This window comes from Lonchura striata, chromosome 4, assembly GCF_050655825.1.
Source record: "Lonchura striata isolate lonStrDom1 chromosome 4, ASM5065582v1, whole genome shotgun sequence".
Taxonomy (NCBI): domain Eukaryota; kingdom Metazoa; phylum Chordata; class Aves; order Passeriformes; family Estrildidae; genus Lonchura; species Lonchura striata.
In genome coordinates this window covers 9,876,855-9,902,003 of record NC_140706.1, presented here as the reverse complement: position 1 = coordinate 9,902,003, position 25,149 = coordinate 9,876,855, and the positions used below count along the sequence as shown (strand labels likewise).

The window sequence follows — 25,149 nt, the reverse complement described above, 5'->3', positions numbered from 1 at the left end:
GTTCCCCGCGCGGCGCGACATGGCGGCCGTGCGGGCGCTGCCGGCCCTCGCCGCCGCGCTGCTGCTGGCGGCCGCCGGCCAGGCCAGCAAGTACTCCCGGGAGGCCAACGAGGGGCTGGCGGCGGCCGACGGCAAGCGGCGGGAGGCCGGGGAGTTCCGGGTGGTGAGGCTGAACCAGATCTGGGAGAAGGCGCAGCGGGTGAGTGGGGCGGCGCGGGGCGATGGCGCTGCCGCGAGTGGGCTCCGAGGTCGGCCCGGCCGCTTCAGACACTGATTCCCCGTCAGGGAGACGGGAGGAGCGGGCACCTGTGCGTGGGAGAGGCCGAGGCTGTCTGGCCCGGCTCGGGGCTGCGGTGGCGTTTGTTCTGCTCTCGGGCATGGCAGTCCCGAGCCGCTGCGCGCAGCCCGCGGCGGGAGCGGCCTCCTCCGCGCTGGGACGGTGCCGGAGCCCGCGAGGTGCTGAGCTGCTCCTGTTTAAATGCAGCTAAACCACATGTCCAGGAGGTGGGAAAAAGAGGGAAGCCCCGTGGTGGGGCTTCCAAACCAAACTTCCCGCCGTGTAGGATCTGCGCTTGGCTCCAAGGCTCGCTGGTTGATGCTTCAGCCGTGTTGTTCAGGGCTGGGATGCTCGCATCTGTCTGGAGGCCGTGGCCTCGGTTCCTGCCCTGCACAGGGCAGAAGTTCACTGCAGGGGGAGAGGAAACCTCCACCCTGGTGGTTGTGTCGCCTACATTCACATCAAGTGATGTAGACAAATGCAACAGCAGCAAATGGGTTTCACCATTCCCAAATGAGACCCTTAATTTTGACAGTGAGTCAAAACAATATCTGAGTTTCTCTCACAGTGGACTACAAAAAATGTTTAATTAAAGTGAAAATACAGTCAAATTATTTCATTACAGTGGAAATATTTACTTAGAACTAAAAAGAACAGCTGCAGTGGGAGGAGAAGAATGCACTGCAGATATCCCCTGTGGACCATGTCCCATTGTGGACCATGGGAATGACTGGTAAAGGTTCAGTTCTTTCAGGCAATGAAATATAGTTAACATTAATTTTGGATCTTCTGTATTCTGAATAGCCTGAGCTATTGAATTGGAGGTAAGGCATCCTTGAATTTAGCCAAAAAATAGAATCCTGCCGTAGTGCTGCCTCCCAATGTGCTAAAGGTAGATAGCAAAAATACTCCTTTCCTCGATGGGTGACAGATGGAATGGGGCATAGGGAAGTGTGTTAATGAAACTCCAGCTGTTGAATTGACAGCTGAAAAAGAAACAACAGAGACCAGAAATAATCTGTAATGATAGTAATGTCAGCTACCTCTCACCTTTCCAATTACAGTCTTTTCTCATGTTCATACCTGGCTCTTCTGGAATTAAAATTTGAGGTGCTTTACATCATCTATGTTAAGATGCTAAAATACAAAATGGATTAGCTCTTATCAGTAAGGAACTAAGGGTTAGTAAATTCTATATGTGTAAGCTAGATTTTAGAGATGCAAAACCTACTTAAACTAAGTTTGCCAACATATAAATTTCACTTTTGAGTACAACTGTCACCCAGCATGTATTTTATAAAGTGATTTTTCAGTATGTCTGGGCAATATATGAAATAAGAGGAAAACTAAGCCTGTGTGTTACATTTGCTTTGAAATACTTTTATGCGTCAATGCAAAACTCTTCATTCCTTTATTTTGGTAGTGATAGAGAAACTACCAAAAAACGGGGAACTTATTTTGACATAAAAGTTTGATACCACAGTTTAGCATTGCAACAGCTGGAGGAGCAGTCCTTAAAAAAGCCCCAAAATGTTACTTAGAGGGACCAGGAGCTGGCAGCCAGACTTTCCTTTTGTTTCCCTGAGGGGGGGTGGGAAGGAGTGCTTGATCTTTCTCCAGAATCTCTTTTCATAAAGAGTAAATTTGTAGTAAAGGGCTCTTTCCTCTTGGAGGCAAGAGGGTAGGTAAGGATGTTGCAGGTAATGATTGCAGCCAGCCAAACAGCAAATTTTGTAATTATTGTAATGTTCACAAATTTCCAGCACTCATTCCCAGAACTGCCAGGTACCTGTCTTGGATGTTAATGTCCAGGCAGCATAAGCAATAAGGAATAAGGAATGAGTTTAAGGGGCTTGTTTCTTGCCTGTTTAATCATTAAACTTGACTTTGCACCTCTGGTTCTAGTTAGTTATTCCAGCATGTGAGTGATGGGAGTAAAGTGATGAGGAGTCATACCGTTGACATTTTTTACTTGGTATACTCAGGGTCCAGCATGGAATAACCTTAAAGGAAGTAGTTCTTGAACTGAATACTTTAAATTAACTTATGTATTCATTCTGTATTACATTAATGGGACAGGTGACGGGCTTCCAAAAGGTTTAAAAGGATTTATAATGCTTACAAGGACAGTTACTTTATTTTCCTACTAAATTATAATGAGAATTAGAAAAATATTGCTCTAATTGGGAGAAATTTTAATAGAATCTTGTTTTCTCTTAAGGAATAGTGGGCTTAATGTAGTTCCTTAGTATTTATTAAGACTTTAACATGTTTGATTGATGATGTCTTCAAGCTTTTTGTTTAGTAGTTCTGATATTCTTTTCTATGACTTCTAGAAAACAGAAAGCTGTACATGTTTATGGGATTGCACTAACTGCAGAGGGTCTCTAACATAAACTGCACTGTGTAATCTTTTATACAGTAGTATGTTTCTGATGACAAGGTCACATAGAAAAGATTTTATTTTATATGTGCAGTACTTAGGAGCTAAATTACTTCTTATCTAATTATGCCTGGCTATTTATTCCTGTATTTCCTCAGCCCAACTACATGTGATGTCCATGCTACTTGAATGCAGATTAATATTAAGAGTACATAGCTACCAAAATGCTCGGCCCTTCCCTTCACAATTTGTACCAAACCTTGCACTCAGTCTTGAAGCTTCAGTACACAATTCTTGCTGAGGAAAATGATACTTGATGCCATTGCAGCAGTGATGCTTGGGCTGTCCAGGTCATCCTGCACCAGAAAAGCAAACAAGTACATGATTAAGGTTTTTCTTTTACTCAGTACATACTAAGAACCATAAATAAAGTAGTTCCTTCTAAGTGCTTTGTTTCTATAAAGCAGTTCCCCAAAAGTAGATGGTAAAGGACACAACAGGGACACTCCTTTGCTTTGGTATTAGAGGATCAAAAGTTTTAATGAGTTCTATAAGAATTATATTTTCTTGTGATTCTAACTACTCTAGATCTTAGTAATTTCAGTAATCCAAGTGCAAAATGCAGAGAAAAAAATAGTTTAAAAGCAAAATAATTGTATGCAGTGGCACAAGACTAATTAATAGGACAGCCTATGATGGAAACATAAACAATAATGTGGATAGTTTTCTGAATTCTTGTCAATAGGAAGTGCATTAGCTTAAAGTAATTACACTTTTCCTAGTTACTTTAAAATAACCTACTGACACGCAAAGAAACAGCTGAATCTTTTCAGTTTCATTCAGATGTCTAAAAACAATACTGAGTTCTGAGTCTGTGTTTATTAAACATACTCCTTCCTCACTGAAAATGAGAATTTTTATAACATGTAAGCTGGTTTTAATGGTAAAAAACCCCTCAATAGATAAACTTGTGCTAGGACTGGCGAGCCCAGGTGGTTTCAAGCTGGATCTGAGCTCCCAGGAGCTGGGCATGCAGTAGTTGGAGGGATTTTATCTCCTTTCTTCTCTGGGCTTCTCCTCACCATATCATCTGTTTTTTGATCATGTAGACACAGGAAAAAAAAAAAAAAAAGTGGTTCTGAAGTATTAAGATGGTTTGTTACATTTCTTTGTTTTAAACCAAATAACTAAGGTGGCTAAAATCTGGACGTTGAGGATCAACTCACAGCAGTATTGCTTAGCTAGCCACATATTAGTCATTGTTCCTGTTTTCTCTGTAGCTCACAAAGTTTCAAGCTGACCTAGCATTCATTTAAACAAATTTTTTTTTTTTTATCCTTAGCCTCAATGTCTTACCTTATTTTTCTAGTATGTCAGACAGGAGTACCTCTAGGCTTTGTATGTTTTAATGCACATGAACCATATTAAGAAATTATCTGAGAAATTTTTTTCATTTTGATCATAGTAAAAAATTGCTGCTGAAGTGGCTCTTTGAACTGCAAGGCCATCCTCAGTGACCTGGTAGACTGAAAAACTGTACTAACCAAAAATTTTTTCAACTCACTATAACTGTATGGTTAGAAGATGGCCCACAAGAAAGAACATGTGGTGGCAATGGCACGTTGTTTAAGAATTGCTGTGCCATACTGGTTGTTATGTATCTGTACTGGTTCCTGAGGTAGCTCTGAAGCAAAAGGGGACTCCACATAACTAAATACAAACTTTTCTGTGTTCTTGTTAGCTACATCTCTCTGCTGTGAAACTGGCAGAGTTGCATAGTGATCTAAAAATACAAGAAAAGGATGAGCTGAGCTGGAAAAAACTGAAGGCTGAAGGGCTGGATGAAGATGGAGAGAAGGAAGCCAAGCTCAGACGCAACTTAAATGGTAAGGGCTGTCTTGGAAAGAAGGAGTTTAAACTTTGCATCACACACATGCATGGTTAGACACTTGTGTTTAAACTATTAAATAACAAGTTGCCTCTCTGGACACTGAGCACACAACAAGTTCTTTGCAGGTCAGTAGGGAGCTGCAGGAGCCTAAGAGTCCTTTGCTCTCAGTAATTTCAGAAGAGGTCACTGAACCTGGGATCATTGTGTATTGAATTGTTAGCTTTTCCTCCATGAGCTGCAAAGTCCAGCTCTGCAAGTGACAGATGTAGCCCACCTCTCACCTTCCATACATACATAGTTGGTTCTCATGTTTGTGTAACTTCTATTCTCTTGCAGTCATTATGACTAAATATGGAATGAATGGAAAGAAGGACTCTCAACTAGTTGATACCAACTATATTAAAGATGGCACAGAAAGTGACACACTAGATGATCCAAGACTGGAAAAATTATGGAGCAAGGTAAGATTTCCAGGAATTGGAGTGTAGGAAATCAGTATTTCTTCACTGAACTCTTAGCTGTGTCTTCTGAGAGCACTCAAGACTTGGAAATCAATAGCTTTACTACTCAAAAAAGTACTGACCAGGCTGCCTTGCTCTGTAGCTCACATCTTTCTGCCCTGAGGAAAAATATGAGCTTCTGCATCCAGACCACCCAGTGGCAGGTTGTCTTTGGCAAATAAAACACCCACATTAACCTGATTGTGGAGGTGGAGCCTGGGTCCCCTGAGGTCAAACAGAGTATTTCCTCACATTTCCCTGAAATCATGGCTTCCCTTAGTGTGACTGTCACACTGTGTGGTAGTATATCTATGCAGTTTTTCAGTTTTCTTATTGTTGTTTATGGATGTTTTTAAAAAGATGCATTTAAAATAGAACCGTTTTGTAAACTGCCTAAAAGTGAAATGTATTGTGGGGAAGGGTTTTAAATAAGGGCTTTCTCAACCTAGTAGTCAACTGAAAATTTCCAGGATTTGCATTAGTGCATAAAAAGTGGAAAATGTATTTTCAAGTTTGGGCAGTTAAAACTGGCAACGTCATAATCTTCAGAAATTAAATAATTCAAACTTTAAGAAGCAATTAGTCAGGTAAATCTGGAATCATAGGAATTCTCCTATGAGTCTAGTGCAAGTATTTACTGCATTTTAAAATGTTACTGTAACTAGATACAGCTTTGGCAAGCAACATGATGTCTTTGAGGAGCAGTAAGGTGCCATAGGAGAAATATTCCCTAAGCAAAAAAAAAAAAAAAAAAAAAAAAAGGGTGTCTGAATAGCTTTCAAAAAGATTCACTTTTGATCAGGCATTGCAGCAAGTATCCCACCAGATTTATGGGTAGTGCCCCAGCTGTGTGAGCAGTGCTTCCTTAATAGTTAGAGAGCAAATGCACAGCAGTGATAAAATCTTCACATGCCAGCAGAGTAAGGTGAAGTAAAGACTGTTTTTAATATCAGGCTGCATCCCTCATGCAAGTGGTTCACTTACAGTTGTCTGTGGAGCTCCATGGTCCTTATTTCTGTATTAAATTGTTTCCCTTGGAATAGGAATGCCAGACACTCTTCACTGGGTAGTTGATAGCAAGTCCAGCTTTATAAGTCTGAAGCAAACTTTTTTTAACATGATTAAAGGCATCTTATCCATCAACATCTAAATCCTGATCACATACAAATATTAAGAGAATTAAAATAAAAAATCTAAAGAAAAGCTGCACTTAATAATTTTCTAAATGTGGTGAGAGGTGTGAAGACATTTTGGCAGTTGAGGGCTCTTAAAGCACTTGGCCTGGAAAGCATAATGAGCTCATGTTTCTTTCAGGCCAAGACCTCTGGGAAGTTCTCTGATGAGGAGTTGGATAAGCTTTGGCGAGAATTTAAGCATCACAAAGAAAAGATTCGTGAATACAATATTCTGCTGGAGACTGTGAGCAGAACAGAAGGTGCCTGAACATTGCTCTGATGTTTCAAGATCAGTACATCTCTTTTCTCTGCCCATTGTTTCCATTGCTTCCAAATGTCTTTGAAACTCCTCACATTTCTGTCAGAACCACTTGCAGATGCTGGCATTTTCAGATACTGCCTGGGTTTAGTTCTGCATTAGCTGCCAAAATTCTTGCCAACTAATGAAACTGTTGCCATTTCGGTTTTCTGATTCTGCCTGCATTTCATGCAGGGAAGATGCCATCAGATTAGCAATGATGGCCATTGTAGTTTACATGAAATTATGCAGCAAACATTAATCCACTGCTGCAAAATGTGATTCTAAAGTCTGGAGAAAATGGCTGTTTTATCTCACCAGCTTTATTTCCACTCAACTTAAATCCTAAGAATTTAGCATTTTTTTATTCACTTCAGATTTGGGGGATTTCTGGAGTTTTTGAACTACCAAGATTTGGCCCACAATCAATAATACTTACTGTTCTTCAACAGATATCCACAAAAATGTTATCAATCCATCTGAGGAGAACCTGGTGAAAGAGGAAATCTTGCACAACAAACACAGAGAACTGAAGGAGAAGTTAAGGAGCATCAATCAGGGCTTTGAACGTTTGCGTAAAGTCAGTCACCAGGGATATGACACAACCAGTGGTATGATGCAGTGGCTTTGTGCTACTTTGGGATTCATTTAATTTTTAAAAAATTAAAATCAGTGGGCATAGTCACAGTATCACAGTGTGTCATGTACCACAGTGGGCTGAAGAGATAGAGCCAGCCAGTCCTGTTTAGAGCCAAACACTGGAAGCCTGATGGAAGGATATAGTCAGTGTGTTAAGAAGATAGTTCTGTCTTCCATGCCCCCATGAGAAGGGATGTTGCCCCAGGAGGAAAAGTAAATGAGACAACATGCAGGGCAAGCAATGCCTTTATCCAGTTCCTCAGGTTTGGGGTTTTTTGCTTTTAAAAACCTACTTGTTTTACCTACTACTAGTATCTAGTTTTATCCAGTACTTGGATACATCTCCCTTTTCATCTAAATAGATCTATTAGAAATGCAGTGCTTAATGTCTCTGTTCTTAATTTAATAACTATATGTATGTGAGAAGGCATCTCTTCATCTTTCATAGAACTTGGGCATTAAAAGCATTGTGTCCAGATTTTCATTTTGTTATATGTGTTTCTTTAGAATTTGAAGAACCAAGAGTGATTGATTTGTGGGACATGGCCAAATCAGCTAATTTCACTGAGAAAGAGCTTGAATCTTTTCGGGTGAGTAGAATTCCAGTGACTTGTCTTGCAGAAAGATATTTTGCCACATGAAGAAACACTTGCTGTTACTCTGATTGCAGCCACTTCTATATTACCCTCCAGACACATAAAAAAGTCATGCTGCCTTTTTAATACTTCAGATATATAGACATGTGTGTAACAAACCATACGCTGGTTCTGTTATAATCAACAGAATGAAAATTCTGAATCCTCTCAAAACAACTGTTGCATATTTTGAGTTTTGGAAAGATCAGGTCCTGCTTCTTTGTTGCCAATGCACCCTCTTACTTAATGTCTTAATTATGTCCTTGGGAAGTACTGCAATCTGTATACCCAGCAATTTCCCTCTTATGCCCATCTCTTGTACTGTTAACTTCCCATGTTGGAGCTGTGTTGAGCTGACACAAAATTATTGTGATAAAGACTGATTTTCAATGAAATAATATAGAAATTAAGTCATGAGCAGTTTATACCACTTTTTTAAATTCAATTAGTATAAAGAAAAGATTTTTTTTAATCTTACTCTGCATGTTAATCAGATTTTTAAGAGGCTTTTTTTAAAAATTTGTCTCTCCCTCAGTCTTCTGTTCTTGTGCCTAAATTTTTGCTTGGTGTTCACTGCCCTCATCTTGTAGCACCTCACAGCCACCCACAGTCTCCTTTTGAGGACTCTGCAGTGGGTTGTTTTCAGCACTGCTTTCAAAATCAGCAGGCTGGTGGTGATGGTAATGGATTGTCCAGACATTTTTTAAGAAGCGGGAAACTGAAAAAGCTTTCTGTGCCTGACTTAGTCAAGTTATCATTAGGAGTGTCTTGGCAAGAGAAAGGAAGGCTTGGAAAGAAACTTCTCTGAAGCTGTGTGTATTTGTTATCTTAGGAGGAGCTGAAACATTTCGAAGCAAAAATTGAAAAGCACCATCATTACCAGAAACAATTAGAGATTTCACACCAGAAACTGAAGCATGTAGAGGGAACTGGAGACAAGGATCATCTGAACAGAAACAAAGAGAAATATGCCATGCTGCAAGAAAAGACAAAAGAACTAGGATACAAGGTCTGTATAAATCCAGTGTTACATACATGTTGAAAGTTTAACTCAGTAGCAGAGGGGAAGTAGATTATCCAGTGCTGACTTTTCATGCAAGCTGAATGACTTCTAGAGAGGGAATTCAAGACACATCTGTTCTCCATGTTTAGTACAGCATACACATAATTGTTCTTATAGGCCTAAAAAGGCCTGAAATCTTCCTGCTCTCTGCTCTTTCTGTTCTTACAAATACTCATAGCAAAATCGGAATATATTACTATATTGATAATTTATTGTCTTCCTGAAATTTGTTTTGTGTCTTTTGTTTTCCTGATAGGTAAAGAAGCACTTGCAAGACTTATCCAGCAGAATCTCTCAAGGTCTTCAACACAATGAACTATAAAAATTTATTCTCCTTCATGGGATCAGTCTGTTAACACAAAGGAGTTAATGTGGTTGTTTGAACAGGACTTACCAAGGAGTCCTTCTGAAATAGTAAGGATCGAACAGATGTGTCCTGCAAGAATTGTTTTGTATACTTAATTACCAATTTTGTATTTGCACTGTAAAATTAAATTATTAGATTAAATATTTAGATTGCACATCTTGGATCATAAAAATCTTACTTCTAAATCAAGTAGCAGCCTTTGAAATAATCAGTTTTTTCAAAAGGAAAAAAAATATGTGAACTCTCAAAGGATTCCTGCTAGTAAAAAAATACTAATCTTATAGTCAGGTAAAGTATTCTGATCAATGAAAGCAAACACTGAGGCACAGGAAGGTTAAACAGAGACCAGAAAAGTCTTTATTTCTATGCTTGGCCTATTACATTTCCTACTCAAGGTTAAAAAAATATTTTTACTGACTTTGAGCAGTGGCTCAGAGCTGCACTGCTGCACTGTATATGAATCTTTCATGTGAGAGGAGGAGGAAGAGTAACAAGGGAACAAGTACTGAGGTCAATTTGCACAGTTTAGTTATTGACTAACATGTGTGTACAATTATCTTGTTCATGGTTGCTTTGGTTTTGCTACACTTGGTCATTAAAAAATCAAAACAAATACTGATGAGGCTTTTTTTTTCACCTTCCCTTTCATATAGTGAGAAGTAACCAGCCCTGTTTTTAAGCATGTTGCTAATTCCTGTAATGTTCATTCACACATTGATTTTTAAGAGAGGAGGGGTAGTTTTGCACCACAAGGACGTGTTTCTATGTTCTGAATAGGCAGAAGGATTTCTAAAGCAGCTTATATCTGATTGTATATTCCAGCAATCTCCAGTGAAGGTTATTATCACTTCCCCTTTCAACACCAGATTTTTCTGGTCAGAACTTTGGCAGACATCAGACACATGAGTTGAAATTGTCTTTAATAACAATGCTGACCCTTTATTTCAAATGAAAGTTTCAAATGAAACTGTTCCAGTAGTGAGGCCAAGGCCAAGGTCCAGTGTGGGTGAATCATTACAACTGCTTGGCTGAGGAACTCTGTTCCTCACAGATGGTAGTGCTGAGGTGTGCTGGATCAGGCAGCTGTCCTCGAGCCTTGCTCTCCCTGCCTGTTCCATAAGAAATAGTCAGAATAGGCCATTCATCTTGGGTCATCATGGTTTAAAAGTAACATGATTCTTTACTTAGAAACTATCTTCATATGCAAATGATCTGAACCAAAACAGTGGTAGTAGTCTTTGAGATTTTCTTTGAAGCTAGAATCTTTTTTTCTTTTTTTACTTTTTTAATTTAATGTGAGCTAGGAGTTATTTATATTGCAGAGAATCGTTGTCCATCACAATAAGAAGCTGCCACTAATATTAGCAGTCTCCTTAGAGACAGTTCTGTTCATGTAGTTTATGGTATACCTTTAGCTGGCAAGCTAAAAAAAGTAAATCTGAAAATAACTACAAGCCTTTTATGAGAAAACTGCTTTGGTGTTTGTTTTTTTTTCAAATGCTACACACTTATTTCTTCCCCAGACTATGGCTTTAAGGCCTGCTCAGCTTCTGTATCAGAGCAGTAGCTGTGTTATCTTGCACATTTGTCTACATCAGTTCTGTTCTGTGAATGCAGCACAGAAACGTAGTCTATATTATGTTAGAAAGCAAAGACTTCACTTTGTCCTTCACTTTCCCCTTTGGCAGGGTAAGAACTAAATCTGTGAGCTGCAGGTCAGTTTGGTGGCTGTAACCTAGGTCTGGAGGATCCCAAAGCAATGGACCCTGGCTGAAGAATTTGGATACATGCAGCAAATGCATCAGCAGGGGAGAGGAGCTGCACAAAGCACTGGGGCACTGCTGCTGAGCAGTCCTGGCAGGGTGGCAGGGAGTGGAGCAGCTTTCACAGAGCACGTTCAGATGCTGCTGCTGAGGGAGGTGTGCTGCCCACGGGAGAGCAGCATGGCTCAGCCTGCACTGAAGGCAGTGCTGCACTGTGCTCCCCACAGGAGGGCACAGCACAAAGCTGGGCTTCATCATCAGTGTCAACCTGAAGTAGAATATGCTTATCCAAGAATTTCTCAGGAAGTCTGGAAAAGCAGAAGGTGCTGGAGTCATGGAATGAATAACCAGGGTCTGATCTGTTACTGAACAAGAGCAGAGGTGCTTCAGCAGAGGCTTTAAAGAGGTGATGGCTGAGCCAGGCACTGGCTGTGCTTTGTCTTTACCCACCACACCATGACAGTAATTGGGCTCAAAGGCCAGGTGGGCTCAAGCAGAGAGAATACTTGGCAAGTGATAAGTACAAGAGGCTGACAAAATACTTACATGTAACAGTAATGTAAAACTGGGAACAAGTCACAGCTCATCAGAGGCAAAGGTTGGAGAGTGGGGTCAACAGAGTCACCTCACTTCAGTTACTGAACAGAGCTGTTATTGAGTCATCAGACCCAAAGACGGCACACAAATCTACAGGAGAACAAAATAAAAAGGCTTTTGCTGCCCCTGCACCCAGTTTCCCCTTAGAATAGTCTGTGGCTGAGTTAGAGTACAACAGCATACGGGAAAGCATGAGCAATAGTCTGTTCCTGTCAAGGCTCCTCAGGGCTTTCCCTGCTTTTAAAGATTTGGGACAGGCTAGGGGGATGTAAAGTCTGATTCCATTCTAGTTTCTATGCTCTGCACCTCATACACATCAGTGTATGCACAATTCCGTTCATTGTTGCCGTTTTACTCCTCCAAAGACTGTTCATATGGTCAAAATAACAAGAGTGGGTAGTTTTGAGATATTGAAGATTAAAAAATAACTTGAGTCACCACTCCCACGTTTCTGTAAATAGCAACAAAAATTCAAAGCCAAGAAAAAAGGTGTAAATGAGATATACCTGCAGTCCTGTATCCTGTAACAGGTGAGCAATGGAGTTCATAGGTTGCATGGAAGAGGCATCTGAAAAGGAAAGAACTAACAATTTTTTACAGTGGTTGAATATTCTCTTCCTTAATAGGTGTTCTAGCTGATCCTTTTGTAATTTTTCTAATTAACAAATTTCTAAACGACTCCGAGAAACAATTTGAAATACAAAAGCAGATGCAAAAAAGAAAAAAAAACTGCATTTCTTAGGAAAAGAAGAAATCAGACCATTTCATATTTTATAGTCAGTAAAATTCTGCCCTGAAAAGAACTTCAATTTAAGTAAACATGTCCATGACTTCATGTAGGACAGATTTTATTTGTTAAAAAGAGAGGTGGAAAGGTGAGGGAAATAATACATACGACATTAAATGCAACCAAAATAACCAATCCTTTCTTTAAAAAAGCTCATCCTACATGTTGGTACAGCAGCTAAGATGGCATCATTCTACCAAATCAGATAAGGAACAGCACTGTAGCAGATTTATTGCTGCAATAATTTCCCCTCTTCCCTCCCATGGGATCCTGATGAATGATAGATCTGGCAATAGCAGGAATATTTAAATTCACCAATTAAGATAATTTAAATTTTGTCAGCTGAAGTGCCATCTGCCTTTTCAGATCCTGTTTCTGCAGATGCTCAGGAGCTGGTTGGAGCAGGATCCTTGCCTGGGCTCTCCTGCTTGCTGTTTGTCCAGCTCTCCCTGTGGGGTTCCCTCAAGCCAGGCTTAATGCAGATTAAGGTAAAAAGCAAGAGACAGAGAAACCACCTTAACTTAACTGTGCTGCCTCAGCAGCTGATCTTGGCTGAGCATTTCTCAGTAAGCAGTACACAGGAAGTTCTAAAATATATTTTTTTATTCTATAGCATTTAATGAGAATAGAAGAAATAAAGTACTTAAGTCAATAAATAGAATAGATTGTTGCTTTCAATACAAACAGACCTACCTTTGTAACTGAGAGCTGAGTGCTGCATTTTCTGTATGCATTATGTTCTCTAACAAAGTGCTGCTAAATACCAGAAACAACATTTCCAAATACATCATACAGTTAACATGTATTTCAGTCTATTCACCTAGTGCCTATTGGGAAGCAGGATGTTCATCTACAGAAAAAAGACTGCATGGATTTCTTCTACTAGTATCTACAGGCATAAAATGGAAGCATTAATAAAATAAATTCATTAAGAGCCAAAATAAATTCATAAGCTTTCCTCCACAGTAAATATTTCAAGTTGAGCCATATTTGGTACAGCAACAATTGCAACCCAAGTGCTTTTACCAATAGTCTTTAAAGTATTTTCATATCCAAATGTTCAAGTGTATTATTCCACCATTCAATAAAAGAGGACTCTCCTAGATCAGAAACAGTACACAGATATTAATGCTTAATATGTGAACTTTGTTCCCTCACTGATTTATCACAAAAGCTGTCCCTTTTAATAAAACTAACCATTTCAGTATCCAAGTTTGCCTCTCGACACTGGTCTACTGTAACTTAAACGTGCCAATTTCTATAGGCAATGTGAGCATTGAATCACTTTGAAATAAGCCTCCTACTAAAATAAAATTCTGTTTAATGTTCTACAGTTGGAATTTTCCAGGCACTTTAAAGAGAGAAGGAAGCTACACTATTTTAAGAATAAACACACTGAAAACTGGAAACTCACATATGAAAACCAGTAATTTACAATGCCTGGCATTGGGTCCTTTAGTCCAACTTCAAAATTCAAATATCAGTTTCTAATTCAAGAAGACATCTGAACCAAAACCATTAACTAAATGGTCCTTCAGTGGGGAAAGAGTCCATTTCCCAACCATTTCAGATCCAAATTCTGGGTCTCATGTTTACGTCTGGCATGGATATGTCTTAAACAATGTTTGCATTAGCCTCAGTTTGGTGGTGTCACTAAAGCCTTGCCACCAATCAAGCCTTGCACAAATTGACCCTCATTCTTTGCAGAACTGCAAAACAAAGATTTTATTCATGATTATTAATCCAGGATGAGAACATGATTTTCCAGAGATGTTCTTTAGATTTGTTTTTCTTGTCATTTTTACGCCATATCTAGTACAAACAGCTGTACTAGAACTTTTGAAAGACCAAAACAGCCAATGTAACCAAATAGGACAGTCAGAATTCCGGATCAAAGTGCTGCCATGTTGTGTGTCTGGGATTACAGAAGGAAGAGGAGTGACCCTGTTTAGCCACAAACATACCATGAAAAAAACATGAATTTTCAGCAGCTCCTTCCAGCCTAGGAGCAGAGCAACTCAGTCTGCTCAGCTTTGAGCACTTACAGAGAGACAGAGCAGGGCGCAGCTAGTTGCACTTTGCATGGGCAGTGTTGCTGCTTGGCCACCAGGTTTCTGTTACCCAGCTGTTCTCCCTCCCTGCAGCGCTCTGTGCTGATGGACAGAGGGACAGGGCTGTCATCACAGGCCATGCTGCACATGTGGCCAGCTGCAGGCTGTAACTTACACCTTGACAATTCCCCAGACAGACCAACAGCAATGAGAGGCTCTATGCTTGTTTAATGTTTCCACTGTATTTGCTGTTGCTTGTCAAATGTTTCCACAGCATTTGCTGCCTGCAGAGCTCCAAAGCAGCACACCCGGGGCTGTCACTGCAGTCCCTGCAGGAAAGGCATTCCCACATCCATTGCTTCTGATCACTTATGGTCACTACTGTCATAATTCTGTGATTCACTATAGAAAGCACAGAGACAGCAAATCCAAGATCAGGTGCTGGGCTTTCAGCAGACCTGATCCATCTCCACCAAGCACCCCAGCCACTGTAAATGACACCGGTGCAGCTGAACACAGAACTGGGGGCACTCTCAGGTTACAGTGCTCTCTGTTTCACAGCTCTTTATACACACACATCTTGTGTGCTGCCCTTCTGCCCGTGCTGGCAAGGAACAGTTGCTGCTTTCTGGTTCTCTGCTGACACCTACCTACTTCATCAAGTTCCCAGGAAGTTACTTTCCTGTGCTTCCTAATTTGTGTCCAGTACTGCTGACTGTTGGCAGCAAAAGGCAGGCCTTTGGGTAAATCCTCCAAATGTGGCAGAGACATGGGGGAAGATGAATCTGAGTGATTAATTACATAATAAAACTCCACTATCCGAAGAGCAGGCTCCTTTCTGAACATCTAATCAGCTCTATTTTCTGTATATGGACTATCCATAAATTGCCAGCTCAGCCTACAGATGGGTAAAATTTAACTTATACAATAGCAGATGCTAAGGCTTTTTTATTTATTTATTTTTCTTTTTAAGGATTTCACAACCATATAATGTAGAGAAAAATTACTGTCGTGCTAAATCTGCTTTCTGATCCCACCCCCCGTACTGCATATTCCTCAAATAAGTTGACACGTATTATTTCAGTAAAATGGTGATGTTACATACGCCTCTGTGTACACAGTGGGATAATATATTTGAATTTCTAGATGCCCTGATGCAGGCAAGCATTTGAAAGTATGTAAGTTTTAAAGTTCAGTCACCCTCAAGTTTTTACTAAATTCAAAGTTCACATGTCAGCTGCACTTCCCTAAACCTGCTCACTGTCTTACAAAGCTATTCCTTGTATCAGAATCCAGGTCAAGATTACATGTATTTTCCTGTCACTTATATTCCAGCCTTTCAGAGAAAATTGATAGCTGATTTATCAATAACCAACTGATACCACTTAGAGTGAGGCTACTCTGAAGCCTATCATTTTGGGGATGGGATGGAATGGGGAATAGAATAGAATAGAATAGAATAGAATAGAATAGAATAGAATAGAATAGAATAGAATAGAATAATAAAATAATTTGGAGGGAGCAGTATCAACCAATTAATCCCCCTGCCTGACCAATTCAGGGCTGACCAAAAATTAAAGCATGTTATGAAGGGTATTTTCCAAATGCCTCTTAAGCACTGGCAGGCCTGGCATGAGAATCACCTCTCTGGGAAGCCTATTCCGGTGTTAAACCAACCTCTTGGTAAAGAAATGCTTCCCAAAATCCAGTCTAAACCTTCTGTGGTGCAGTTTTGAACCATTCCTGCACATCCTATCTCTGGATACCAGCAAGAAGAGCTCAGCACCTTCTTCTCCGCTTGCCCTTAGGAAGCTGCAGAGAGCAATGAGGTCACCCATCAGCCTCTTTTGCTCCAAACAACACAAACCCAGAGCCCTCAGCCTCCCCTCAGAGCCCTTCCAGCCCTTTCACCAGCTTTATTGTTCTCTGGACACATTCAGGGACCTGCCCTTGCTTCTTAAACTGTGGGGCCAAGCACTGCAATGGCACTCGAGGTAAGGCTGTACCAAAGCTGAGCACACACTCACCTCTTTTGCCCAGCTGTTTGTGTTGTGTTTGGTGCAGATCTGCTCCTTACAAAAATTCCTTTTAATTATTTTTAACACTCCCAACCTTAATCTGCTTTGCTTGTTCTAATTGCTGGATGAGATTAAGTTAACATTTTCTTTCAACTTAGAACATTTTTTGTATGACTGATTAAGAGACCTGAGGATCTTCCCAAAGAAAAGGTGACATAAAAATGTAACAGCACTGTCATCTTAAAAAAAAAAAAAATCATAATTTGAACAGTAACTTGTAAAATACTGTGTCTTCTTCCTGCGGTTATTGTATCAAGTATGTGTCTTATTCCAGACAAATTAGAAGAGAAATTTACCAGGGGCTGCACGTTTCAGCATCTCACAAAAAATGTAATCACTCAGAATTCAAATTCAAATATAGTTTTCCAAGCTACACTAATTAAAGCTGGTTTGTTTACAGCAGAGAGGAAAAATTAGGATTTTTTCCAAGATGTTTGCTGAAAAACAACTCTCAGGGCAAATTTTCACAAACATTTACATGCCTAAAGACACCTACTGGCATTTTTCAAAATTAGGGGCCGGAGTGCTGTTAAAACCCAGACAATTATTTGCATTGTTGTGAAATTAAATCCCTCCAAACTCCATCCCCTCATCCTGCAGCATATTACCTTGGAGAAAATTCCATCGCCCAAATATTTGCATATAAAACTGTTCCCTAGCAGCTTATGAACAATGCCATAAGCCCCACTGAAGCAGCAGTGACATTTGGCAGTAGGTCTGTCAGGAGGAAGGAGGTGCACACACAGCACACCAATGCTTATGCCCAAACACTGCACTCAATGGCAGCTTCTTCTTATCACCAAAAGCACTTCTGCTACATTAAAGTCCTTCAAGAACATCTTTCAGAAGTACCAGCCACATCACATTGTCTTGTTCTTCTGGTAATTAATACTTTGTGCTTCTGGTAAAAACAGGAGGAAGTCTGACTCTGATAGAATGCTAAATTAAAAATGAGCAAGTCCTTCTTTTTATCATCAGAAGTTACAAGTTGCATTTATTTCAAAATGAATGGGAGATTTTTTTAGTTTTTTTTATTTTTGCAAAGAGCTCTGTATCTGGACTCATCCCGTAGAAATCACAAACTGTATTTTAGATCACTCATGCACATGTTTTTATGCAAGGTGTGTGAACAAGCACAAGCCTGCTAATAGGACTGTGGTTTGATTTCCATTGCCCCTGGTTCACTAGAGGAAGTTGAATTGAAAGAAATTATTTTATTTATTTAGGAAAAAAGGTTTCCATTTCTGTGAGGTCCTGTTGTTCCAATGAGAAAGCTCTGGTTCCTTCAACAGAAATGTCAAGCCTGTAACTTGACAGGGACATACAACCTGCAGGTACTACTGAAACAAAAACCAACCAGTTTTTAACAGATGCAACTGCGTGTTTTGGCTTCCCGCTTCAGCTCCTAATATAACTTAGTGCAGGAGAACATAAAGTGATTTTTAAAACACTAAGTTAAAGGCTTCTGTTCTATTTGTCCTATTTAAGTGAAGTAAAAATAATTTACAATAACCAGAAACTACTATAACATACACAAACACATCTGCACAGAAAACCATGTGCATGCACAGGTTCACAGCCCTGCTTAACCTGAAAAATGCATTTTTTAAAAATTGTGATTCCTCTGTGAGGCCAGCAGCAATCTGATGACCCTTACTATTGTGTAAAATCCTTACCTGTCAGAATCTGTGGTATTGATAATTCTGAGATTGTAGAAAGTCTCTGTCTTTCTGCCCCACTGCCAAAGAAGAAGTCATAATTGGTCTGTGCTGGTTTCCAGGTTGTTTATTCTGTTTATCTCTAACATGTTCTGCTGCCCTGCCCAGCTCTGTCCTGCAGGGCAGCGTGTGGGGCTCTGCCCTCAGTGGGATGTTACAAACATTAAATACCAGAAACTCCCTGGGCTGGATTTACAATAACGTGCCAATATCTGTCACCTACGTTGGACAGTGTGTCCCCAGCCTGAACCAACAGAAAAATGCCAACACCACAGTGAGACATGGAGGGCATGAAGAAGAAAAAGGACAAGGCACACCCAATTTCCTCCAACTTGTCCCCTTTGGACCCCTTATCTAGAATCCTAAAATTCTACTTTTGCACCATGCCACACTAATTACTACTTATATCAAACACTCAGAGCTTGTAATTCATGCTGTAAGGTTGAAAACTCTTTTCCCTGGACAGAGATCACAGACAGTGTCTCTGGGGGCTCTGTCAGGGGGGTTCCTGACCCCTGCCAGGGTCCCAGACCTGCCAGGGCAGCCAGAGGGAAGCCCTGGATTCCCACATTTACCCATTCTACAAGTCCCAGATTTAATACAAGAAACATTCAGAAAGACAGCCTTCATAGAGACCTTGGGTAATTTATTTTCCTGGTAAACAGATTTTTGCAACAGAAATATTGTAATTTTATTATATATTGTCATGGAAAAAAAAACACATTTAAATGCATCAGTCAAGCTGTGCTCATCCTGAATATGAAATAGTCCCAAAATAAGAGATTTAACCTTGCAAGTCCTCCAGTGAGGGATCCTTGACTGAAGAAGTCAGATAAACCTGGCCCCAGGAAGCCCAGGCTATTCCAGTTGTACTGAAATTTAAAAAACAGATCACCACTCTCCACTGTCAAAGAAAAATCTATTAAACTTAGAATCTCATAAGAAAGATCTGTTTTCCTTTCAGAAATATGCTAGGTGGATCAACAGAAAAAATACATCTGAACACAAGACAGATAAGAATGGCAATTGTTAACTCTCAACCACTGTTGGTTTTGTTGGTTTTTTTTGGTTTTTTTTGTTTGAGAGATTTATGATATTTACATTACTATTGAGGCTACATTAAAATAAATTTGTAGGTTAAATTCTGCCTCAGAAACAAAACCCCACCTCTCATTTTAAGTCACTTAATAAAATCCTCACTGGCACAAAACTTCCACCCACCTATATAAATTATAACCATATTTAGAAAACAGAATTTGGCTGTAATATTGGATCATAAGAGGACACAAACAAAAAATTATAATACCCAAGATGTCACTCTTGGCAACTTCTGGAAGCCAAAGCTGATATGTTATCAGAAAAAAGTTTCTTTCCTTAAATACATTTGTTTGTTAGTTAGTCTAGCATCACTGCCGCACATTTTATATAACATTTTATTTGAAGAGTATTTTATATGAGGCTGAATAAAAATATTTACATAGACAACATGGGAAATTAAATTTTGAATCATAAAATCTCACTGTACAAAAGCAAGATATGGCAGACTCATGGGTAACCCTATTTTGCAGGATAACATCCTGTTGTGCCTCAAGGCTGTAGCAGGTATCCTCTTACACAGAACTGGTTTTATGCTACTTAGGGACAGGAGAGAATTTTTCAATAAAGTTTTACATTTAAGGTGGATGCTTGTTTTACATTAGGAATAGTTTCTGTGACATGTAAGACTTAATTTTGAAAAGCAAATCTTTCTTTTGAATACCTTGGTTTTAAAACGTGCTGTGTGAGAAAACTGAGACCTGATTTTCAAAGTGATACATATGTTCAGCTCCAGCAAAATTGCTAAGAATTACAGGTACCCAGCAACTACAAAATCAAACTCATGGTTTGACCTAGGCTTTTTAAGAACAGAAATACCCAATGACCAAGGGTTTTTAATAACAGAAATGCTCTTTCATATTACTGTGGTTTATAGACATAATTAAATAATTTGTTTGTGTGCTCTTGTCTGTTTGCAGACGTGCATCTCTGACATTACAGCTTTTACATCTGAGCAACTTTAGCCAAAGCTGCAGGACTTGGTGAGGTATAAAACTGAATTATCCATAGGTATAGTTGAGCATGTCCATAAATAAGCACATTAATTGAACAAAACTGAACCTGCAAAAAGATCAGGCACTGAACTTTCTTGCTTTTGTAAGAGTCCATTAATATATTAATAGAGGTTTTACATATTTTATACACTCAGAAATATACATATATTTTATCAGTAATGTTTACATACATATGCAAACATATGTGTACACTTACCACACACACACTCACATTCCCTTGTCTACACACATTCAAGTTCTTTATTTTCAAAGAAAATGCCACCATTTAATAAACACTGAAATTGGTTCCAGGTTCTCCGTGATTTTAGAATTATAGAAAAAGGTAATTTACATCTGTCATTGCATGTGACAAAAGATCTGGACTTTACAACCAAATTAAAATAAAAGGAAAGACCAAACACACCCCTCGTGCTACCAGCTTTCCAATTAGGAATCAAGATATCGGAATGAATCTGGTACAACTGCAAGAAGCATTGGCAGCAATTTGTGTGAGTGCTTTTTTACAATAAATGTGGATCTTTTGGAAGATGAATGAGTATGAATTTGTGGTGACCACAAAGTTCTTTCCAGGTCACTGCTGAGCTCCTTTCTTCTTCTGCTCCAGCTCCTGCAGGCGCTCCTCGCGGCACTGCGCGTGCTGCGTGCCCACCTTGTGCGCGGTCTCGGTGGCTGCAATGTCAATCTGGGCGTACCGGGATGATCCACCCCCTGAAACACCAAAGGGCATCCTCTAAAGAACTACACCCCTCACATATTCCTGAGTGAAAAAGCTGTTGTGACTCTTCCTTCACAGATTTCCTGCATTATCTCTGTCCAGTCTCAGAGAAAGCTGCATAAAGGGAGTAAGGTGATAACCACCACTAAAACAAAACACCTCAAAACCTTTGCTGTCTACATATTCTGGTGGTCTGGTTTTCCTCAAATAAGCAAATTAATCACTTGTATTTCTGCCCCAGGTGTGAATCTCCACCCCTATTACTCCCAGTCAATGACAAAATACTAAATAGAACTTGGCTCTCCCACTTCTGAGAGGCTTCCTCACCATGCTGCCAATCAGGAAATGAACAACACCCGCTATTTGAACAGAAAACACTTGTAGAAGCTGGACCTGTTCTTTGTCTGGATTAGGCACCCTGTGAATGTTTACCAGAGCAGCCACCTTCAGCCTCACATAGAATGCCACTTCAGCTCATTTTTCTTGGCAACAGGGGAGACAAAAGCTGCTCAGTCTGTTAAGCAGTAAAATACTTCTATAAGGCTAGAGGCCGGGAAAACTTGAATATGAAAAAAATAAAATATTTATGGTCATTACAGGCACCTTTAAAGTTACACAGTTTGAGATGGGGAGGATAGTTGACAATTATGAAAATGTATAGCATTTAACTCTTCATTTTTAATTACTTGGTTCATTGTCTTTAAAATTAAGAGAAAATATTGCTTTTATATTTCAACACAATGTTGTAGAGACAACTACATTAAGGTCTGGGAGAAGCTTAAAATTACATAATGAAAAACACAAAAACATTTAAAAAGCAAAAAGCATTGGAAAAGTGCTAGCACTTCAAAGTTAATAAAATTGCTGAAATTAGAAGTATAAAAATTAAAATCTTTATAGCTGAGAAGTATAGATGGAAAACCTATAAATATCAAATGAAAGGAATTAAATACCAGATTCTGATGAGAAGCTTGCTGTAGCAAGGACTGCATCTCTAAATGATGACACATGGCAGATGTATTGCATGTTTATGTGCCAATTGCCCAAGTTAAGCATTAGAAGTAAAATATAAAATCCAAACAAAATAATAAAAAAAATTAAACAAAAACATAAAAAAATTAAATTATTTGCATTCTCTCTGCAGCACTTTCACATGCCCACATAGAGAGCAGATAGAAGAACACTGTGTTCTGTTCTGAATCATTTGCTGCATGGCTCCAAAGCCAGTGTCTTCAGGAGCAAGCCCTGTACACCCACAGCTCTGTTTCTGAAGCCAAGAAAGAAAAATGAGGTAAGTGTAATCCTAATATGCAATGAAAATCTTGAGAACACAAGCAAATTACTGTCTTTCAAACTCCAGAGTTTGAAACGTTCACTGTAGAAGGAGCGCACCTGTCAAAAGGATGCAACATCTTATAGAATTTCATTACTCAAAAATCTTTTCCAAGAAGAGATACCAATTAAAGAAACTGTCTCAGAAACATAGCAGGGTTCAGCTCCTCTGTTAGCAGAAGCCTGTGGGTAGATCATGGAATCATTAAGGTTGGAAAATACCTCCAAATCACTGAGTCCAAGCTTTGACCAAGCACTACCATCAACTAAGCCACAGCACTAAGTGCCACACATCAAGTCCTTTCCTGAACAGTTCCAGGAATGATGACTCCATAATTTCTCTGGGAAGCCTGTTCCAATGCCTGACCATCCTGTCAGTGAAAAAAATTCTTCCTGATGCCCAGCCTGAACCTCCCTTTGGGAAGCTTGAGGCTGTGTCCTCTCCTGTCACTATTTCCTGGGAGAACAGGCTGACCCCCACCTGACTACAACCTCCTTTCAGGCAGCTGTAGGAGGGATGAGGTCCCCCCTGAGCCTCCTTTTCTCTAGGCTGAACACCCCCAGCTCCCTCATCTGCTCCCTATATGAAATTTGGATTCCACATACCCTATACATTCTGCATATTCCTTGCTGTTTAAAAGTATCACAGACTTCCTTACCTCTTATGCTTGTGCTAGATTCTTGAAGTTCCAGTTCCATGTAGTGAAGCTGTTTTTTGGAAGTAGGGCTGACAGGAATATTAACATAAGTGGCTGTCTCACTGTGTGGTCGATCTGGTGTAGGGACATCAGCTGAATAACCTACAGCCCCTTCTGAAATAAGTAACAAGTTACAACAGGCATGTTTGCAATGAGCAATGTCTGTGCAGACACACTGCAAGCAAACACTGAGCAGCAAGAACTCTGCTTCCCAGACAGCACATTCCTCAGTGGCAGATGGGACATGAGAAAACTACAGCTTCTACTTTAAATGTCCTGAGACACTCAGCAAGTCAGGATCTGTGCAGAATGCCACGGAGGACAGAAAGGGCTGTGTTCTGCTGTGCTGTGGCAGAAGGCAAACACTCTGCAGCACTACCTCACAAGGCTTCCACCTCTACCTTAGGTTAGTAAAGCTTTATATGAAGTAATTTGTTCTAGGAAGATGTTAACTACTATATCATCTGCAAGAAAGAAAGCAAGATCAGTAGAGGTTCTTAAAGCATATCCCAAAAACAGGGACTGAAGAACTGTTTCAAGCAAAGGGAGGGCAAACTTGAGGAGACAATGTTGACAGCTTCCCTGTGCAGAATTGGAAAAGATAGGAAGGAACAATGCCAAAAGAGGACAACAAAGTATTAAAGGACCTCCATTGCAGGAAAAAAATAGTGGGAAAACACTTCTAAATAGTAAAGGTCACAAGAACTGTAGAGGAAATCCCACAGAGTTTTCTTGAACTGTCTAAAAAAGACACAGACCAACACCTACTAGGAAACAGTTCCTATAAAACAATTTTCACTTTAAAAAAAAACAATTTTTGTCTACTAGTTTAACTCTCAAGACTTCATCTAGCCCTGCTTTCATTTTAATTTTGTCTGCCTTTTCAGTCTGGTTGGAGTCCTTAGCCTTAAAGACTTTCTACTCTTAAGTCAGTTTGAGACAGAGGAGTGCAGAGGGAATACAGCATAACTTTGAGGTTCTCCTTTTTTTCATGAAGTTCTTCTCTTAAGCTCTTCCTTGTCCCCACAAAGAACTCGTATCAAACCCCTTTTTTGTCCATTTAGACCCTATTGAGATGTGAACAGAGAGGCAGCAGGATATCAAGGCATTTTAGAGAATAGGGAAAAATGATTTCTTATATCCAGACAACAGCAGCAGTGAAAAACCATTGAGGGAAACTTTTTCATCTCCTTGGATGAAATAGCTCATACAATGTTAGGCAACAGTATATGGGCATGTTCCAGTATAATGGAATCTCCCCAGGCTTAAGCTGTTTAAATCAAAGGAGTCTACTGTACAGTCTAAAAACTGAAAAGCCTTGCAATTTGGCCAATTTTCTCATAGATTTTCATTACAAAAACATAGGAAAATCCAAAAAGTATACAAATATTTCTCTGCCAGTCAGACTTCAAGTTGTTGTTGCAAAGCAAGATGTTAAGAACAAAATGACAAAATCAATGCAGACCAAATGCAGAAGAAATTTTTACATTTTCATGAAATATCATTCTCAGAAGTTATTTTCAATTATTGTGTCCAAGGTTTTGCAAAAGAATTTGGCCTTATTGAGCAAGAAGAGACTCAGAAAAATCATAGCATTCAAAACCTGCATCACAAAATGTTAGAAGTGGCAAGCAAGTGACAATCTTAAGTACAGAGTCACGAATAGTCCTAAAGGAAAAGATAATTTTTGAAGTCTTTCTGTGTTCTGTAAAAGTGTTATAACAGAAGTGTTAAGTGAAGCATCCTTGAAGTTAGCTAGCATGAAAACTAACAAGATCCCCTACAGAACTAAACAGTTCACAGCTTTAAGGAAGCTGAATATCATACCTGATGCAAACAAGCCAAGCAATTTTCCTGAGATCTAAAAAGCTACAAATGGAGAATTGGTAGGCCTTGTGCAAGAAAAGCAAAAGAAACAGAGAGGGGGAAAAAGCAAAACCTGGAAACAGTTGAGTATTAATCTCAAAGGAAGAAGGAGAAGAAAAAAAGAAAAAAAAAGAAAAAAGAAAAAAGAGAAAAGAAAAATAACAGTTGGGCAAACTGGAATGGAAGGAAAGAAAAGGAAAAGCCT

The 25,149-nt window shown here is 39.6% G+C and overlaps 2 protein-coding genes across 6 annotated transcripts in view; one reads left to right on the top strand and one right to left on the bottom strand.

The window, feature by feature from the left end:
- The first annotated feature begins 9 nt into the window (after window positions 1-9).
- LRPAP1 (LDL receptor related protein associated protein 1) lies at window positions 10-9,841 on the top strand. The gene is made up of 8 exons (XM_021550651.4): window positions 10-199; window positions 4,402-4,546; window positions 4,888-5,012; window positions 6,366-6,486; window positions 6,977-7,135; window positions 7,671-7,753; window positions 8,631-8,807; window positions 9,118-9,841. Exons 1-8 carry the CDS (start codon window positions 20-22, stop codon window positions 9,181-9,183), a joined length of 1,056 nt encoding a protein of 351 aa, XP_021406326.2. The 5' UTR covers window positions 10-19; the 3' UTR covers window positions 9,184-9,841.
- Window positions 9,842-18,851: 9,010 nt separating this feature from the next.
- The window catches only part of DOK7 (docking protein 7), a 59,852-nt gene continuing 53,554 nt past the window's right edge, over window positions 18,852-25,149 (bottom strand). For all 5 annotated transcript variants that reach the window (XM_031504586.3, XM_077782732.2, XM_085577633.1 and 2 more), the window contains 2 exons: window positions 23,040-23,192; window positions 18,852-21,041 (listed from right to left, as the gene is read on the bottom strand). In XM_031504586.3, the coding sequence (XP_031360446.2) occupies window positions 20,905-21,041; window positions 23,040-23,192 (290 nt within the window). In that variant the 3' untranslated portion in view covers window positions 18,852-20,904. The remainder of the gene's footprint in view (window positions 21,042-23,039; window positions 23,193-25,149) is intronic.